Below are 21,571 nucleotides of genomic sequence, written 5' to 3' on the forward strand. Positions count from 1 at the left end.
CTGCTACTCTCTTGCAGCTTTCAGATAATGGTAAACATTAACGAGTCTATTAAAGACCTTTTAGAATTGGGTAGTCCTAGGTTTGTAGCCCAATGGTCTAATGAATTGGCTTTAATTGCGAGGTATAGATGTTAGCATTTCTAGTCACCAATTGAAGCTAAAGCTTGGGTAGTTAGAGAAGCGCTGATCTATCGGTCATCCCTACTAGTTTGGATCGAGAGGAACTCTTAGCTGCTTGCGGACGTGTTGAATTGGCTACACGATTCATGATGGGCTATCAAATATATAGCTAATGATGTTTTTTTTTATCCTCTTAAACTATTTTTCATAATGTAAGATTTTTCATGTGCTTCATGAGTCTAATCATGTTGTTGATTGGTTATCGAACATGAAACGTCTCTCGGGTTTTGGGTGCTCTTGGGAAGGGTTCTTCTCTGCTACTCTCTTGCAGCTTTTGACCGCTAATAGTAGCGGATTTTCCTGTATTCTCGTGGCTAAGTTCTAATATATTTTTTCGTTATTTCTTTTTAACAGAAATATATTAAAAAAAAAGATGCATTCTTAGTACGTGTAACGTTGCGGGATACCCACTTCTTATTCCTGTGGCTAAAATATGCCGCGCCTATCTAATGCCATTGCCAACTCCAGCGGCAGTGGATAGACCGGCGCCCCCTCCACTCCAACGAGAGCAGAGGAGGCAAAATCCAAAGCCGGCGACGGGTAATCCCCTAAATGGCCACAGACTTTTGCCGCGTCCCCGACTTCCTTCCGCATCCCAAGACTCCGCAAGCATGGAGGCATCGTCCGCGCTCGGCTCCTCATTCTTCCAACGAGACCCATCTCTTCCGACGGCGGCCTTTTAGTCCCCTCACCACCGCCACCACCACCTCGCCACCTTCTTGGTCCCCGCGCTTACGCGGAACAGAATGTAAGGCCGTTTCCGATGCCGGAATCGCCGCCGATCCCGGGCAAGACCGTCTGATGAAGGTACTCTCGTCACCTACTTACGCTTGAGCTTTAAGACGAAGGATTTAATCTTTAATTCTTGGAAATTGGACAGCTTGGTGGTTGACTGTATAATGATCTTAGTTGCGACCATTTTAGCAGAGTTTGGTGTAGAATTTTCACACAATACCTTGAATTGTCTAGCATTTTTGCTGGGAAAACCTTCCATTAACATCTGCTTCTCCATATCTTCCCACGAATAAAATATTGACTTAAATTCAACATGTCCAGAGGGAATAACTCAGGAATTTCTTGAAATTCTTAAAAGCTTTAACTCTAGAACGAAGATTATGGATTTATTTGGAATGAATATCTCATGAGAACGTATATGTGATACCTTACTGACTTCTTGAGGGTTTGTAAATTTATTATATAAGAATTACGGCTGTATGAGTTTTGTTATCCATCTTCTGTAGTGTCTCTGGAGCCTGAAGAAGGAGGGTTGCACCACATTGCCTGACAACTAATATAAAGCAATAGCCTGCACAGACTCTTTATAGAAGCTGATATTCTCTTGATGATTTGATGAGAATAGTCTTTCTCAAGTGATCTTTTGGTTCTACTATGGAAAACCTTGTAGGATGTCATGTCTGTAGGCTATCCATCTTATGGTTGCGTATGAGATCCTTAGGATAAGGGGGACTGCGAATCTGAGGATTATCCCATTGGATTGCTAATGTTGTGTTTATCCTCTTACTCTTTTTTGCATCTGAACTACGCTGGAGATAGAATGAAGTAATGGAATCCAATCCAATGCCATATGCCATTTTCACTTAACCTAAATTTGATGACTATTCAAAAGGAAAACATAATTGAAGTCAGTTTTTTGTTCTATATAGTCATCAGATAAATATCACAAGGATGAAATTATCATGTTTAATTATATATTGAATCAAATCTGCAAACATGTCTGAAAATTTTGAATCTGCTGTATACAATTAAAATATAGAAGCAAGTAATATCACCTCCAGAATCAAGCAATTAGTCAACTTTTATATTACTAAAAAGCATGCCTTTTATGACAAAACTGGAAAATATAACCACATAAGTGAACAATGTCCTAGAAAACCATAATTACTAAATTAAACATAGTAATTAGAAAGTTTCCTACATCAATTATATTGATTAGGTCAAGTATCCTCCCCATAAATGAAACTCCGATTGCAATATGTACTGATTTTATTGGTTTAAGAGTTGACAAACCATGGGTAGGACAATGCCCTCTCAAAAGTGGCTGGAAGAACATTTTGAGTGGTCATGTGATGTCAATGCTACCATAGTGATTTCAAACTTATTCGCTTGTCAATTATCAACTAGTTTTTATAAAGCACACCATCATTAGAGTACTTTTACAATATTTGTAGTTGCAGACTAATAATTTGGTCTTCTTTTGTGCAGGTTCCCATACCAAATATTAGAAATTTCTGTATTATTGCTCATATTGATCATGGGAAGTCAACCTTAGCAGATAAGTTGTTGCAAATGACTGGCACTGTACAGAAGAGGGAGATGAAAGAACAATTCCTTGATAACATGGATTTAGAGAGAGAAAGAGGTATCACAATAAAATTGCAGGTAAGCTTGATAATGTAATCTTGGCTATTTATGAACTATTATGGAAACATCTTAATTTTGGTCTATAAGTTTTACGGATACTTATGTTTTGGATAACTAGCAACTAAATTCTATTTTTTTTTGTTTACTCCTTGTTATATCTGCTGAACTTTGTCATTTTCTGTTCTTTATATTGTTTTGAGTTTAATCTATAATTTTACTTTATAGACTTTTAGTTTCTCAATAGTAGAATAAGGGTGTCATTGACAATAAAGCTTTTCTCCATGTACCCAATTGGTTATGGTTTGAGTCATAGTAACTATTGCTCCAGTAATGTGGGTAACACTGCAAATATCTTCCTCTTCAGACACCGCACTTTCTGGAGCCTTATGCTGTGAAATTCCTCTCTCTTCTTGATTTGAATGCAAAATTGATCTACTCATGAACCGATTACAATGACAGTCATCTGAAGAACAAAAGATATTCTCATAGAGTCATAGTTATCCCTTCATAACTAGCAGGGCTTAAAATCTGCATTTAGTTTCTCAAATACACAATCACCTATGTCAATATAAGTAAGAAATGACAACTTTGCGGCCAAATCTGTCATCCAAATCTGAGATCCCTCTCCATTTTCCTTAAATAGCCACTTTATTACTTTATTTGATTATTGCATTCTTACTATAGGAACTTAGCCATCAAAAGGGTATCAAAAGTGGTATATATGGGCCTGTAGAATTAGATGATCATCCCTCTGTTAAAGAAATTCTGTAATAGTTTGATTACATTGCTGTGTCCCATTTTGTTGCATGAATCCTTTGTGCAAATTTGGGTAGTCGCCACAGCAATATGCCAATCTACCAGGAGTTTAGTCCTACTGAAGTGAAAATGCAGATGTATCCCAACTATCTCTCAATTTCTCTACCTGATTGTATTATGATAATATATCTGCATAGTTGGGTAATCACAACATTTCCTGTTGCCCTTGTTTTATCTACCGTCCTATCAAAAGTTGAATTGCATTAGGGGCCAGATGGGGAAAATTGAAGAGTAGAAGATATTAAGGGGTTTATTGTGCAAGATATCCTGGAAATCAATGTCCTCTGAATGGATGATTGGGTAGCTATTCCAACAATGTGAATAGAAGATTCCTAGTGGCAAAAACTTTCTAGTTCTCATAATCTTTAGTAAGTTATAATGCTGATTCTCAAAGATCTGGCTGTTATGACCTTTCTAGCCAGACAAAGTTATGTAGGCCATTTCTAGGTAACTAAGCACTAAGGTTGGTTCTTCTAGTTCTGTAACATATGTTCTAGGATACCAGCGCTAGGAGCAATAGTGTATATGGTAGGCCGATGAAATAGGAGAAGAGTCAGAGGAGAAAGAATAGTGTTGTCAAGAATTTGACGGTTAAATAAGCAACATCAAGCAAGATATCTGAGACAACCTTCTGAAGTGTACTTGGGATAGAGAAAGATCTTATGGAAAAAGATGGTTCTCGGTTATTTTTTCAGGATTGGAGGCAACTACTCTACTGCAACTTTCAGTAATAATCACTTTTCGTTTGTGTGCCAAATACTTACCAACTAGATAATTATCTTTCACAACATAGACAATGAGATTTCAGTAGTTTTGTTAAGGAGGGAAGGAGCAAATAAACCTTAATGCAATAATGGCTACGTGAAGTTGGCAACCTGATATTAGGGTCAGTTAGAGAAGTTTAACCAGTTACCCAATTGATTTGGTGCTTGCCAAAGCAAGAGCAGTTGAGACTAAGACTGTGGAGTTCTAGCAGCATTTCAAAGAACAATATTAGCAGAGAGACAACTGGTCCATAGTCTAGTAGGTTTAACTATAAATTCCTGATTAATTATAAAGGATGGCTTCTTTTCCAATGTCAAAGGCGAGGAATGCCACCTGTCTTAAGACTTTGACAGGCAATGGATGATGGTGTCCCTTTTGAGATGAAGATGTTTGCTCTCCCTTTTCATTCAAAGAAATTATGAAAGTGGAGTTCAAGATTTTCAAGGAGATCGAAGTAATTAAGAACTAGGAACATATGTTACAATTTACAACTGCTTGTAGAAAATATCAGTTGATGAAGGTAAGCTTTTCCAGCAAGGAAAAGAAGTTCAATTTTCTAATCCTAGTCTTTATTGAGCCATTTGCTTAATCTAGGTAACATTGCATGACTAGGAAACAAGATAGATCTTGTTCCAAGTTTTACACTTGAGAGATGCGATTCTTGAGAGTTGTGAACACAACATGATACAAAGAAGTTGATAGAAGTCCATATTACCTGTGTCCTCTGTTACATTGATTTTCTGTTAATAATGCATGTGCATGTATTATATTTTTCTCATATATTCTTTATCATTCATGCACTTTATATGATTAAATGGAACATAATCTTACTTAATAATTTGCTTTCTTAGATTTAATGTCATTCTGTTTCATCCTCTGTAGGCAGCTCGCATGCGTTATGTAAGAAACAATGAGCCATACTGCCTTAATCTAATTGATACACCAGGACATGTTGATTTCTCATATGAGGTAGGGTTCTATTCTTTATCATTATCTTATAAATTTAGTTTAGTAGCGGCAATTCGTTTCTATTCTCATAATAAGTAGAACTTCATTGTCTTACAAATCTTTATCTTCTGTCATTTATGAAAGTATTCAAAGAGATTAACATAGTACCTAAACAAGCTGTGGCACTTTCCAGCAGCTGGCTGTGCAGACATCTTCAGATTGGCATGGTTCATGCTAGTGCTTACATTTGACACCTATATAGATTATGGAGGAGTTTCTTATAATCCTTTGTAGTGATATTATTGATTGTCAGAGCTCTTAGGGAAACATAATTTGGGACAGTGGAATCTATTTGTCTGGAAACAAATGGATGCATTCTGCTCCTCCCCATTAATAATTCGGAGTAATGGATGTCATTCTGATTATTCTATTACTATTATGGCTAGAAACAAATGCAGGAATTTTCTCTTCTAGGAGTTTGATGTTGTAATGGTAGCATCACATACTACATGAAATCATATATCATAAGTTGATATCAGAATTTTCTTTTGTTTTTTGACCTTTCTGATAGACTCCACAAGATCGATATGTAATCATCAATCAGTTACAAGTTAATTGGAATAATTTTATTTCATGTAAGTAGAAATTTAGATCATGGTTCAGCTGAGTAGAATTCCTTGAGGAAATGAAAATGCATTATTGGATAGATGTATAAACTATAGCATGGTAGTGGCAAGTACTGGGCATTTTTAAGTTGCAAGCTGATTTCAAGATATAGTATCAACCTATGATATATGTTAATTGGTTTGGCTCATTAATATAATTTTCTTTCATTTTATAAGTTCTTTTTTGTGATAGTATATTTACATCATAAACTAAAAACTATGATCCAGTATCACTTATACCTGAACTAGAAACTGGACACAAGGACCCCCTGAAATATTGAAATGTTTCAAAAACCCCTTCTGTTAGTATGCTTTTTTTGTTTTCTTTCTAAAATAAGCATGTGATTATCATGTGAATAGTTGTAACTCCCATTACCCTTCAGTTGGAGGGAGAACTAATATTTGGACTACATTATCCTTCAGTGGGAGGGAAAACCTTTAGCTCTCCCTCTTTTGCTGACCTAACTAACCCATTGCAACTTATCTTATTCCATTTTCTCCTCTTTCATTTAACCTTTCCCACTTGTAAGCCCTCCTAATCTTTCAACTTCTCTCCTTCCCCAATCTTTTCTTCCACTAAGCAGTTTCTCTTTAGATAAATGTAGCCACCTCTCTGAGGTGACTTCAAGCACATGTAGTATGAATAGGCAGCCATGTGGGGAAGTGATGTGCCATTGTGAAAATAAAACAACAACAATGAGGATCTCATTCACTAAGCAATACCCTGGAAGAAGGTTCTAGGGTTGCTTTAATTTCAAGGCAATTATATCAATCAATTAGATTATTTTCTAGAGTACATTTTACTCATTTTCGTTACATTATATACATAAAGTAGATTTAGGTGGTTTTTCTTAATTATTATTTTTTTGGGTTGATCCACCTAAAGGAAGGGAGAATAATTCGATAGATAAGCTTGATGCATTGTAATTGGAAAAGCAAGTCTTAGAGAAATTGTTAAGCATGGAGGAGGCTAATCAAAAGTTATCTAGAAAAAAAATGTTGTTATGTTTGAAAATTGTAGGATTAGAAAGAATCGCAAAGAGTTTAATAGGGTTCTACATAGAAGAAAGGAGGTTGATTTAGGGAAATTCTGCCTTCAACCCACCTATAACAATGAGCAATATAGTTATTTTCCATTTTACATCCATTAGCCAATAAGAGTCGGCCATGTATTTATAAATATAGGGGGCAATTTAGTAAAGTTATCCGTTAACAGGGCGTAACTCCCTATGAGATTTTCAATAGTTCAAGGAGTCCTCATTTTTGGTTTTTTAGTTTAGGGGGTATAAGTAGTACTAGGTCATAATTTAGGGGGTGTAAGTGTAATTTAGCTTATATAATATGCATATGTATGTTTCTCCACATAGTCTAGTCATAATGTCCCAAAATATATGGTTTCTACTTTCAACTTATTGAATTTAACATTCTCATAGTTCACTTACGAAATACTCATAATTTATTTCTACTAAAGAAATGTGTACTTGTGAATACAAGAAAATGTTGCAATTAGCTATATTATATCTAAAGCATTCTACTAAGATCATGCATCCTATTGGTGGCTAGGTATCCCGTTCTCTTGCAGCGTGTGAAGGTGCTCTTCTAGTTGTTGATGCTTCCCAGGTGCAATTTTTTCTTCTTTACTAGTAAGTTTCAAAAATCAAGTTTTGCCATAAAAAGTTACATCCAGTCATCTGGCACTGATGTGACTAATTAGATGCTTCAGAAAATAAACATATAGATTACATTGCCATCGGTTTTCATTTAGTTGTTGTGATGATTCAGGGTGTGGAAGCACAGACTTTGGCTAATGTTTATCTGGCCCTGGAAAACAACCTGGAGATTATACCTGTGAGGGCATTCTTTATATCTACATTATCTTCTTTTTCAAGGTTTTCATAAATGGTGTCAGATATCTCATAATTTTGTGTTACAACAAATAATTCTTTCAACTAAAATTTACCCAAGTACAATGACTAAGGGTTACAGGTCAGCAATCTGTATCATCCTCACAGCAGTAAACTAGGTTTGTTTTATTTGTTTTAGAGCTGAGTCTAATCCAATCAATATTTGAAGAACCCTGTCATAAGCCATCCTTGTCTCAAGTTGGTGTTCTCCAACCTTATCCGAAATCAACCATATGTAGTTCCTTTTAGGATGGGTCAAGACAGTTTTGTTAGATCAAATGCAAGATGAAAGTCCTTAATCTATTGAAAATATGCTCAAATTGCAATAAATCAACTAAGAAAATATGTGCTGGTTATTTGTAGACCCTAGGTCATCGTGTTGCAATTTGTAAAGTAAGTGGCTTTGATTAAAAATCATATTGAATTGCGCATCAAAAAGACAATAGATTCATTACATCCAAGTATTTGAATTGGGCTATGTTGGACTAGATCTCGGTTGGGTTTGGGTTTCCAACCTAAAGCAAGGCAATATCTTGAGCCCATTCCAAGCTTATACATTCTGTTGGTTAGAAATTCTTCATTCTTGTTCCTTTAGTTTACTTTGCATTTGTATGATACCGCTTACAATCCAATCATAGTGTTGTATGCTTTTTCCTATTGATATCTTCATTGGATTTTTCGTTCGCTATGTTTTCTTTCTACTCCATGAAACATCAATAGCCATGTTAGGCAGCAAGGTCGGCATAGGTCTGATTGTAAATCATGTCAGCGAATTATCGGCATTGATACAAGAAGAGTATCGGATACTCTCACGTGCACCTGTATCAACCCTTGCCACTAGGTATTTAGCATATCTTAGTTCAAAGAGACCATCCCTTTCGATTCCCTTTTCCTTCTCTTGCTTAGTCTATATAAGTTACAATTGAAATTTTAGAAATCAAAGGTGCAATTTTTGTCTCAACAAAATTAATTGCTCTAATTTGAAAAAATCCAAATAATTTAAGGAAAATCTCAAATTCGATTATAATTCCTGTATTATTCAAGTAGGTCTTAACACTTTCTATTGGAACTTGGATGTGTTCCACTAATATCTAGTGCTAAAAGACTTTACTTTAATCCCTAAAATCTATTTTAAGACTATTAATGCCTTTAGTATGGCAATCCCTGCCAGAAGGTCTTGCTCATTAGCACTTTGATATTCTGGTAAATTTGTTTAAAATATCCATATTATGGATAATGCGTTAGGTGAATTGGATTATGGGTAGTCATATTAAGGTTGTCTTTAAGCTCAAGTCAAGAAGAGCACTATTCCTTCGAGTATAAAATTTCTGTCAATACTGACAACTCTACGGCTGGGTTTAATAAATGTGTTGTGTAAAGATCTTAATGCTTGTAATATAATAGACTGAGTTTTAAGGAATTTTCACTTAGATGTGAGGACTTCAGGACTTTATAATTAGTTTATAGCCAAATACCACCTATTGGTTCCTGTTTGGTTGAAGAATAAGGGACCAATATCTAAGGATTGTCCTGCCAGTCGCATGTGCCATTTGGTACCCTTTTGGCACGGGCCTTTGGCACTGCCATCCTTGCCCCTATGCACGAGTTTGAGATCTCTTGTTTATGGTTTGTAGCCAAACAATCTATTTTTTATAGTTTGTAACCAGACATCACCTAAATCTAGCATAACTATATCATACTTAGTAATTTAACGTTCCTATAGTATTACTAATTCCAAGGATACAAGACTCTTTATTCCTATTTTCTAATTCCAACTTAGAATTGGAATAACGGAGAGATGCCTTAACCATGTTTAAGATTAACATAGATATTTATCAAAATGTCCCTGAAAGAAGTTACACTCTTTTAAAAGCATCAAAGATATTTTTGATATTTGGCCTAAGTCCTCCTTGTTTTATACTTTAAATAATTAAATACCTCTTTATCCATGACGCCCTCTATTTTAGTATTATAACCAAACATAAAAAAACATAATTAAGGATAATTCTTTTCTAGTATAACACTAGTCATAAATTACCTTAATTCTTTTAACAATCAAATACCTTATTCTTTATGAAATTTCTTAAATACCTCATTATCCATTACATCCTCTATCCTAGTATTGTCAGTTTGCAACCAAGCACGAAAAGCATACTAAGGGATTATTCCCCTCTAAACCATGAATAAAAAATGAGTATAACACTACCCATAAATTATATCATTATTCAACCAAACAAGGCCTGGCTTTCCTTAAGAAAAATTAGAGGGCTAGGAAATTGTTTCTATTTGAGTGTTGGTCGATATTTTTGAGGGAAAACTTTTTACAGGAAATCCCCCTTTCCCAAGGAAAAAGTGAAAAAAGAAAAAATAAGTCAAACTTTTTTCTTCACACTCTTTCCCTCACTCTTTTCCTCAATCTCCGTTTCCCATCTCTCCCTGCCCCTCTCCTTCTCTTACCACTGCTCTCTTCACTCCACCTATCACCACTTCAACCTCCTCATCCTTTGTCCACCACTACTGCCACTACCTCCTCCCATCTCTCTTCTTTATAGTTTTTCCTTGAAAATTTCCTAAACTATCCAAACAAGATAAACTAATGCAACTCAAAGAAAAAAAAATCACAATGATCTTTTAGTTGCAGTTTTTCATTCATACATATTGATATTCTTATGAATCTCTTTTCCTAATTTATCCAAGTAGGCCCTAATTGTTAATGCATTCCTTCCTATTGAGGCCATGAAAGCTAAAGTTAGAGGTTCAATAAATACTTACATTGGTACTATGTTTATGAGATTCACATGAAAGTAGATAAGGCAAAGACCAAATTGTTTAGTTACTTGATTATGCTATGCAAGGATTGATGTGCCAGTGACACATGATGTGTCAAACCTAGCTCAGAACAACTTAGTGTGCTGTTGGCACATTGGCATGAAATTAAGCAGGTTTTAGACCTTTTTAAGTTTTTGTGCCTAAAATAGGCTTCAATGGCTAAATTGAAGAATTTAGCAGTAATTATTGGTGTAACAAATGCAATTTTGTATAGAAGTAAGAATATGACTTATTGTGAAGGTACATTAGGGGATCCCATATTTTAGATTCATGGCTGAAAATTGAACCGATAATTGTAAAGTTCATGTTGAAATCAACTGTTATGTAATACATGAAATGGATGTTACTACAATTAAGCTCTAATTTTATTTCTTACATAATTTTCCCTTAATTTTGCTCCTTTTTTTATTTTTATTTTATCAGAATACCTAGTTGCATGGTGTGATATCTTTGGTTCCCTTGAGCCCTATGCAAATACTCTATTGCAATGACATTCCTTGACATACATTTTTCACCCTTACTGAAACCATTGACATAGTTGTAATTCTGAACAGTTTTAACTATCGTTGATGGCTTCTAAATTGTTAATAATCAATTTTTTACAAGAAAAATAATTGTTGGAGATATGCAGGCATCATTACATACAATAGGCACTTCATATGGAAATTTAATACCTTTGTATCTTGTGATTGACATATGCATTAGTTTGTGATATTGATCAATCTGTTGAAATTGTTATTGACTTGGTGTATGTAGGTTTTGTCTCTTGTTAATAAAATTAAATGTTGGAGGGTATGCAAAGTAATTGCTAATTAGTGTTCAATTTGTTGATTCTGTTAGAAATAAAAGCAGTGGTATCTTGTAAAATCTGAGAGTTCTTCAATCCTACTGTTTAGCTATTCAATACACATGGGAGGAGGTTCTCAAATTATTCTCAAATTATTCCTTTGAAAGAAGAAACTAGTGTTTTAGAGTAAGAGATTCTACCAGAAGAAAGATTGCTTATAGCTAATGCCTATTGGATTGCTATGAAGTATGAACTAAGAGAAGCCTGTGCTTTTGTAGATAAGCGTTTCTGCACTTGCTGATTTTAATTCTTGAAGTTATCATTGAAAATTGAAGTATCGTTTAGTATGAGTTCGCCCTTTATTTTGGATGCAATAGCAGATAATTATTTAGCACTGAATTTGATTATTGAACTAACAACCTCCAAATTCAGATCTTCTGCTAGAGCTATATCTTTGTGCAGGCATACATGTATTATAATCTGAGAAACTTAGACTAATTTGAAGATTCTATGCAAATTATGGCCTGTGTCGTAATGTAGGTTTTGAACAAAATAGATCTGCCAGGTGCTGAACCTGATCGTGTCTCACGGGAGATTGAAGAGGTTTGTGAAGAGATCTTTGATTTACTTACCTTTCCTAACTTTATAACCTTTATCAATGTTTTCTTATGAAACTTAAACTTGCTCTTGAAGTATCCTTTTGTTAGTTTTGATGGCTGCAAGCCTACAACTTAGTTCTATAAAATGATTTTGTAAACTTTGCAGATTATTGGATTAGATTGCAGTGATGCAATCCGTTGCTCAGCTAAGGTTAGTTCCTCTGTAGATGATCTTATTAAATTGAGCATGTGAAAAATATTTGATCAGTGGTACATGTTAGAGAGTAGAGAGGTTCTTTTGCCAATTGATGAACCATGTATTTTACTTCTAGTTGTTTTGTCTCTTATGCAGGAGGGAATAGGCATAGCTGAAATTCTAAATGCTATTGTTAACAAAATTCCTCCTCCAAAAGATACCGCTAGGAGCCCTCTAAGGGCTCTTATATTTGATAGGTACTTTCCACAATTCTTAGTCTTCTTAGATATACTTGTATCAAATGTATTTCATGAATATCTTTGTATGCTCTTGTTGTGCATTTTTGTTGACACTAGACTAATGATGGCTGCACTAGTGGCATGTGCCGTGCCGTGCCACTATCGGCACCACACGGGGTGTGTCGAGCGGCATGCCTTGGCACGCCTCAACATGGCCGTGCTAGTGGCATGCATTTGTAATATTTTTAATAAAATTTTTAGAATATTTCGAGATGTTTTTGGATTTTTGGCATATCAATTTTTGGGTTTTAATTTAAATATATGTATTAAAATCCACATTATAGTATTTTATTTTTAGATTATTTTTGTAAATGACCTATTTTATTAAATATAAAACAATAGCTAAATATAAATATTATTTAACACATATTATGTTTGAATACATTTATATAAACTAATATTAATGATCGAATACTTCACAATATGATTGAATACTCCGTAATATAATTGAACACATAATAACATTCAACACATAATATTAATTGATAATAATTTAATAATTAAAATTAATATCTAGTTGAACATAGCATGACGAAGAGGATTAAAGGTTTTATTTTTGGCACAAAAATAACACAATAATATTGCACTAAATATTGTCGATAATATTCAAAACTTATCTACTGATAGTATTGCTTGTTGTAACGTCTCACATAGTCTTCATATAAGTAGAAATGTAATTCTCTTATAATATGATGTAAATATTGAACATGCATAGGAACTAAAGTTGATTTGATAATTATTGATAAAAATAAGAAATAGAAAAAAGGGCTTCACATGCCGTGCTGGACTATGATGTGAACTGGGTCAAATCGGATCGCATAATAAGGATATTGGGCTCGATGGATTGAGCTTATTTATTTTTTAATTGATTTATTCTTATGTAAGTCCTTAAGTTAAATCATACAAGTTACTAAGGCAAGTTCAATTAAGTCATGTAAGCTATAAGCCACCAACGCAAATTTAATTAAGTTATGTAAGACTCTAAGACAAGTTCTAGCTCAAGTTGTATAAGCACTTAGGGTAAATCTAAGTAGGACTTATTGTACTCGACCTTTATATATAGAGGGGTTGGGCTTTTTTTGTGAAGCATTCAAGTATCTAAGTATTAAAAATTAATTGAGTTACGTTATTTTTTTATTATCGCATTTATTTTTTTTATTGTAGCTGTTACATTGTCTTTATCTTCATAGGAGTAAATCGTAATCGTAGAACCCTTCTAAGCACCCAATCCCTAGCCACCACTACCCTTTCAAGCACCCTACTGTACAGCCTTCCACCATCACCCTTGGCCATCCACTACCTTTCGACGACCACCGTAACGTCAGATAATTATCGTTCTGTCCTATTTCGACCTCCCTCCACTATTTTATTTATATTTTTTCATTTAGACTTTTGATTTAGGTGAAACTAGAGCCATTAGAATTCTAACTCACAAGGCTACCACCACCTAAATTTTCATAATTTCTTATGTTTGAATTAGTCTAGATAGGTTTCTGACATTGGTATCAGAGTCCACGCTTCTTGGACGATGATGAACATGTGATCCAAAGCTAAACCAAGGGAGATCGTGGCCATGGAGGATCAAGAACTCATCTCAATGCCTGTGGAGATTTCCTCATAACCACCACCAATTGCTAGCAATGAGCCACCGATGTGGGTGAAGGCAACGGTAAAATCCATAAACTCGTTGCGAGAGTCATCAAAGAGAGCAACAGAGAGCTCCAAGAGGATCGAGAAGGTTGTCCAAGCCTTAACGACAATTATCCTAGCTTGACACCACCCCCCTGCGCAGCTAGAACTGTCGACCACGTCGAAATCAGCCACCCATGACGAGACAAACTCCACCCTTGAAGAAGATGGAGGAGAACTCCAAACCACTACAACTCCGACCGCGGTGGAGGTCCCTCCACCATCGCAGACCCCCCAAGCCGCCCCTACTGAGCCGGAGAAGCCCCTAGCAACGGCCTTAGCACCGTCTTCTTCAGCTATGGTGGAAGCTAGGGCTGAAAACCCGACCTTTCTGACTATCCAGGTACTTTTGGTCCAAGTCACCATTGTCGGCACCTTCTACGGGATACCCGCACTCGAGCCATGGCCTAAAGTATATGCACTAGTATCTTGGCTCGAACCACTCATGGCTAGAATTTGGCTTGAGCCACCCGCGGCTAGGATAGACTATGGCCAAATAAGTGGGCCCTTGAGCAGAACCTATCGTGGGGTCCTTCTCGTAGCAAACGAGACTTACGCGGAGATTGAGGACATGTAGTTTGAGAGCGATGGAAGATATGAAAACCACTATGGACACTTTGAGGAAAGGTGGTTGGAAGCGTGGTGGATTGATGCGAACTGGGTCAGATCGGTTTGTATCACGAGGATATTGGGCTCGATGGATCGAGCCTATTTATCTTTTAATTGATTCATATTTATGTAAGCTCTTAAGATAAATCTAGTTAAGTCATGTAAGCCATTAAGGTAAGTCTAATTAAGTCATGTAAGCCACTAAGGTAAGTCTAGTTAAGTCATGTAAGCCACTAAGGCAAATTTAATTAAGTCATATAAGCTTCTAAGGTAAGTTCTAGTTTAAGTCATATAAGTTTTTAGGACTAAGTCCGAATAAGACTTATTGTACCGATCTCTATATATAGAGGGGTTAAGTTTCTTTTGTTAAGCATCTAAGTATCTAAGCATTGAAAATTAATTGAGTTAAATTATTTTCTTATTATTGCATTTACCATTTTTAACATAGTCGTTAAATCGTTTTTATTTTCATAGGAGTAGATCGTAACTGTAGTATCCTTCCAAGCATCCAAACCCTAGCCACAATTTCCTCTAGCAGCCAACCTATTATACGGCTGTCCACTACCACCCTTTGCTGTCCGCCACCCTTCGACGACAGCGCAACGTCGGATAATTATCGTTGTGCCCTATTACGACCTCCCTCCATTATTTTATTTATATCTTTTTGTCCAGATCTTCAATTTAGATGAACCTAAAGCCATTAGAACCTTAACTCAAGAGGCTACTACCACCTAAATTTTTCATAATTTTCTTACGTTCGGATTAATCAGATCTAGTTCGTAACAGACCAGCATAGCTCAGCACAAGGGTGTGCCACTACTGGCAACGGGGTGTGCCGACCAGCTTGGCCATCCTTGCACTAGACTTCCACATAGCTGTGATGAACAATTTGATGTAGGTCAATATAGATGATATAATATTGCTTGGATCATATGTGAGGGTATATGGATAAATTTGCAATGATGATTTGAGCTTAAATACTAATTAAATTAGAAAGAGAGTTTTGCATTTCTTTTTAGAAATGTAAGAGTGAAATTATCGTGAATAAAAAGATCCCTTTTGTTTCATTGTGTACATGTATCTTTATTTGTTTTCCACATAATTAGGGTAAGTCCACTTTCTTTTTTCTAAGCTAGAGAAATCTGGAAACGTAATAACTGATCTAAAGGTTAGAGAACTTTCTTCTATTGGGGTTTTGTTGTATCTCTGATGTAGCTTTCTACTTTTTGTTACTAGTATGGGAATCTTGTAAATTATTATGTCCTGCACAACTGAATTGGGGGTCGATCCATATATTAAGAGAGTATCATCTGTTGCATACTCGTATGTCTATCAATATGTGCATTTGTGTATATGGTCACATTGTGAATTAAAATATTGTACCAAATTTAACATCCCTTTGTTGTTATTCTACTCCATTTATAGATATGTATGTTTTGGACCTGCGTGTATACTCAAATTATGCACGTGTTCAGTTTCTAAATTCTATTCAACATTCTAGTTGTTAAATAATGCAGCTGCTTAATTCTTGTACTTTGTGGCTGACTCAGTTATACTTTATATGTTTTTGTAGCTATTATGATCCATATAGAGGTGTAATTGTTTATTTCCGTGTGATTGATGGGACTATAAAGAAAGGCGACAAAATATATTTCATGGCTAGCGGAAAGGTAAGTGTTTCCTATAGCTTGACATTTCATCAAACTCATGTTCACATTTTCAAAGATATCAACTTCATCTTGCTTTTGGTACTTTATTGTTTATCTGGTTTGTACCTGAATTGGCTCTGAATCATCTAAATTGATATGGTTTTGGTACGGCAAGGTTTTGAAGATCATTAATTTAAGGAGAAGATTGGCTTGACTTAACTTTTATCACATTTGTCACGACCCGAAATCAGAACCATGACCGGCCATGCACCTTAATACTCTTGAGATACATGAAGCCTTACTAATACTTTCTAAATGTACAATGGCAAAAATAAATAAACAAAGAAGATCTGCTTTATTAAATTTAAACTAATTATAATAAAAATAAAACAATATTGTCGTTAGTGGAGGTAGGGTCTCGGTTTATCTCGGTTAGTCGTCACACTGACCATTACTTGAGATAATAAAAGAGAGAGAAAAAGAAATCCATGAGCTAACAACTATAGCTCAGTGAATGGAATCTACTCAAAAACTAAATAAAATTCAAAATTTTATAGTATTTAATAAAATCCAATTCAACAATATAAATGACAAATTTCTAACAGGCATACTCTTAAAATAATAACAATGATAACAATAGAGAGTTATAACTTGTAGCCTTGCTTAGTTTTAACATATTAACATCATTCCAATGTTTATAATATCATTTGTCTCAATTGGTCTATACCCTATAGATCCACATCAACTAGAAGTCACATCGAGATGACGCTCAGATCTTTTCCTTATAACTGATCTGGTTAGCATCATCAGGAGGTGTCACTATATGATCAATACACTCTGTCTTTTCTATTAATCGTTAAGAGAGGTTAGAGTCACCTTAGGAAGTTTCTGACCCATCCTGGGACTATTCCCTAACTCCGCCAGACCCCGCCATAGTCATCTAAGAAAATCACCGCAGTAATCTAATATAGGATTTTCTTTTGAACTTTTATATAGACTTGAGTCACTACGAGAAGCCGCAAGTGAACTATACCGGGACTGTTATCTAAGTCATACAAATACTAGTTTTATTTTTTTTCCTACTGAAATTTGTAATTTGCACAAGGTATGGCAATGCATTGAGTATGACAATTAAATGCACATAAAAAATGTAATAAATAAATTTGCACATAAGAATGAAATAAATAAATTTGCACACAACAAGTTACATAGTCTGATAATGGCACGAAATATAACATAAATAAATATGTGAGTGAATCCACTCACATGAGTCTAGGTAAGATAGTTGAAATTTCTAGTCTCTAGCTCATGTGCTAAAAATCATCACCTTTAAACAATACAAAAATAACAATAATTTTATCCCTCATAAAGTTTTCTGAATTTTTAAAACCAAAAATAACTACAATGGGTTGAATAAAACTCATTGGATTGGACTGGGCTGCAGCTGGCTCGCAGCCCACCCTTCCACCTCATGCTAATTGGATTGGGCTAAGGCCCAACCCAAAGCCAACAAGGAATTGGGCTGCAGGTCGGCCTTTAGCCCATGACTTAATATTAAAGGGTTGGGTCGGGTTCGCAACCCAGACCCGAACCTGAGAGAACCCGAGCCCAACATTTTCTTCCCTAAAGAGATAGATGAGGGAGAAAAAGAGAGAGGAAAGGAAAGGGAGAGAGAATCGCCGCCGGTGACCACCGTCGCCGGTGGCCTATTGACCTCGCCAAAGCCTTCCTAGCGACCTCGACGACCTGAACAAGAGGAGGGAAGATTAATCATGGCGACTAGTAGTGGAAGACTTTCTACCCATGGTTGACCACGACCCGAGCCACAAGGGCCTTTCTAGAAGGTATCATCGACATAAGGCTTAAAGTACGAAGCTTCCAGTGATGGAACGGTCGCAACCCGAAGCTGTCGGTCGACGAGGTTCACCAATAAGGCCGCAACACCGAAATTAGGTATTTTTATTTTAATCCATTAAACTGAAATTAAACTTGAGGGGTGGTAGAGGGCTTACCAAGGAGTCACGTGATGATCTCCACTCTCTAATGGCTCCGGCAGCACTCTTGCAGGCTGATTCCACGGCGTGACTCTGACGATGAGAAAGAAGAAAAGGGAGAGGCTGGGGGTTAAGGGGAGAGAGAGAGAGAGAGTTAAGGGTTTAATTTATAGAGAAAATTCAAATCTAAATTAGATTTGAATTCGACAAGATCTCTGCGACCGCCTTGTCGCGTGTCGGAGAGGGAGGGTAGGGGCTGCATATGCATCCTCTTCTCTCTCAAATATATATATTTTTTTAGTTCTCACAACATTTCTTTTGTTTTTCTTTTTTGAGAGTTAGTGGGATAGACACATCTATTTTTTCTTAATTAAAAGGGAGGAATAAGTGAGGGAGAGAGGGGGAAGTTGAAAGATGGTCAAAATAAATGAGAAGCGGGAGGATAATAGAATTTCCATTGGTTCTGGATGTCACAAAGGGAGATTTGCAACTCAAATGGAGTTCGAAGTATGGATTAAAATTTCGGTCAATACTGATCTGCATTACCGAAATGGATTGGCCAACCCAAATCTGAATTGTCCAAAACTGACAACCTATACGTCGATATGACATATATATATATATATATATATATATATATATATTGTCTTTTCAAGCGGCTATTTTCGATCCCCGAAGCTGATACTTAGAGCCTTAGTACAAACCTCATCTTTGAAGATCCTATTGTTTCTCTCAAAATAAACCGCCAGAGAAGCACTACGAGGATGTAGCAAGATAACAAAGCTAACTTACAATATTCTTAGGATCTATATGAAGTATAAAGATAAATATATTAAGGAGCATATAAATTTTTTATAGTGTTTTCATGATGGACAAATTGAAAGAATAGTTGATAAAAAAATCAACAATGATTGTGCTAGTGGCACATGCTGTGTCGGTGCCACCATTGGCACGGTATGGGGCGTGCCTAGCGGCACACATCGGTATGCCCCATCGTCCTAGTGGCACACCCCTGTGTGCTACTAGCACATATTTTTAATATTTTAATAAACTTTTTAGGATATTTAAAGATATTTATAGGTCTTCGATATGTTAATCTTTGATTTTTAGTTTAAATATATGTAGTAAAAATTTAAAATCTACATTATGATGCTTTATCTTTAGATTTTTTTTGTACATGACCTATTTTAATAAAGATAAAACAATAGTTAAATATAAATATTATTCAATATATATTATGATTGAAGATATTTATTCAAACTAATATTAATGATTGAACACTCTATAATATAATTATATACATAATATTAATGATAATAATTTAATAATTAAAATTAATATCTAGTTAATGTAAAATGACGAGAAGGATCAAAGACTTCATTTGTCCAGAATAACACGAGAATATTATATTAAATGCTATCGATATTCGTCAAAACTCATTCACTGATAATATTACTTATTGTAATATCTCATATAGTCTTCATACAAATATGAATTTTATAATTCTCCTATGATATGATATAGATATTGAACATGCATAAGAATGGACGACACCGGCATAAACACAGACAAACCATAAACATATATAGATTGTAGATATAGAGTATAATAAAAGTGTTTTGGCTCTAGTGGGTGTGATTGATATGATGATAATAATGAGTATATCATCCTGTTGGTGCATCTCTCTTAATGTCTTACTACCTACAAACTCAAATTCTCTATAAAAATAATACATTTTTGAAAAAGTTGTGTAATAGGAACACATGTCTTATCTTTATTATCACCTCTAGCAGACTGAGTCTTGTTATTATCACCATCACTATTACTATCAACATTATCATCATCATCAATTTTATTTAAGCTTTTTAAATAATCAATTGATCAGTTGATTTGATAATGATTGATAAAAATAGATTTTTTTTTCAAAAAAGGACTCCACATTGCACAGACAGGGCACGCGGCCGTGTGGCTCTGCATGGGGCGTCCGACCGGCATGGCCATCTATGGGGGAACCATGCTTCCCTGTATTATCTTGTGCCTTATAGTATCACATAACCTATGATATTTATTACATATCAGCATTTGACAGTTCTTATTGTGGCCTTACTGTTGAAGCTTTTCATATCCATATAATATGTTGACCAGTGATGGATAAAATGAAGTCCTTTCTATCTGATTACAAACATCTGCACCAATACATGGTTGGCAAAGTGGGCACATGCAAACTAAGCCAGCTTGTGTGGTTCCATTGTGCTGTTGTCAAACCATGTAGTTGAAAAAAGGGCACATACTAAGGGGTGTCTGTGTTGCAGCATTCCAATGTTTCATGCCCCTGCCACACATAAATCTGCTCTCTACAGGACATGATCAGAGTACATTTGATTCACTTCTTTCTACTTTTTCCAACATTAGAATCTCCAAAAAGTAAGCTAAAGTTGTATTATTGACTATTGAGTATTGAAAATCTCATTATAGATATTCGTCTCAAGATAGAAGTTAGACAAAGCTACTTATTAACTCATGAAAGTCTTCGTACCTAGTTCAAATGGAAACCAATTATATTCCCAGCATTAAGAACATAGTTTTCTGTTGTTGATATTCTTTTTGTGTTATATAATATTAAGTAAAAAGTATCATCCTCAAAATGTTTAGCACTCTGAGATCATCAAGTATATGCACTGTACTAAGCTTATTCTGGACAATGTCAGGATTATATTGCTGATGAAATTGGTGTACTGTCTCCCAATCAACTGCAAGTTAATGAACTCTATGCTGGTGAGGTAAATTAGCAAAAAATTTGTTCTGCTGGACTAGTATTTTCCCTTTTCACTTCAAGTCTTCATGCAGTTTGTCATTTTGAATTGTAACATGTATTTTGGACCTTTGTCTCGATCGTTTCTTTACAGGTGGGTTATCTTTCCGCTTCTATAAGATCAGTAGCAGATGCTAGGGTTGGTGATACAATTACTCATTTCGGGAGAAAGGCGGCGAACTCCTTACCAGGATATGAAGAAGCCACTCCAATGGTCTTCTGCGGTCTATTTCCCATTGACGCGGACCAGTAATGATCTTTTAAATCCTTAATTATTGTTGTCAAGAAGATGGTGTATGATTTCTCTTCCAGGTAAAGGTTTTCATTCACTGCTTGATAGGTTTCCTGAGTTGCGCGATGCACTGGAAAAGCTTCAGCTAAATGATGCAGCTTTGAAGGTGGGTTGGCAAACTGCATTATTCTTGTCCGTATGGTTTTTATCGAAGCA

At 35.5% G+C, this 21,571-nt stretch overlaps 1 protein-coding gene across 1 annotated transcript in view; it reads left to right on the top strand.

Annotated features, from left to right (window-relative positions):
• Positions 1–592: 592 nt before the first annotated feature.
• LOC140773597 (translation factor GUF1 homolog, chloroplastic) overlaps positions 593–21,571 on the top strand; it is a 47,604-nt gene continuing 26,625 nt past the window's right edge. The window contains exons 1-12 of the mRNA XM_073116231.1: positions 593–987; positions 2,404–2,580; positions 5,026–5,112; positions 7,320–7,376; positions 7,539–7,604; positions 11,817–11,879; positions 12,042–12,086; positions 12,228–12,328; positions 16,242–16,338; positions 21,020–21,091; positions 21,218–21,372; positions 21,464–21,521. Of these exons, the coding sequence (XP_072972332.1) occupies positions 733–987; positions 2,404–2,580; positions 5,026–5,112; positions 7,320–7,376; positions 7,539–7,604; positions 11,817–11,879; positions 12,042–12,086; positions 12,228–12,328; positions 16,242–16,338; positions 21,020–21,091; positions 21,218–21,372; positions 21,464–21,521 (1,233 nt within the window). The 5' untranslated portion in view covers positions 593–732. The remainder of the gene's footprint in view (positions 988–2,403; positions 2,581–5,025; positions 5,113–7,319; positions 7,377–7,538; positions 7,605–11,816; positions 11,880–12,041; positions 12,087–12,227; positions 12,329–16,241; positions 16,339–21,019; positions 21,092–21,217; positions 21,373–21,463; positions 21,522–21,571) is intronic.

This window comes from Typha angustifolia, chromosome 13, assembly GCF_048772165.1.
Source record: "Typha angustifolia cultivar Huaian chromosome 13, ASM4877216v1, whole genome shotgun sequence".
Classification (NCBI taxonomy): domain Eukaryota; kingdom Viridiplantae; phylum Streptophyta; class Magnoliopsida; order Poales; family Typhaceae; genus Typha; species Typha angustifolia.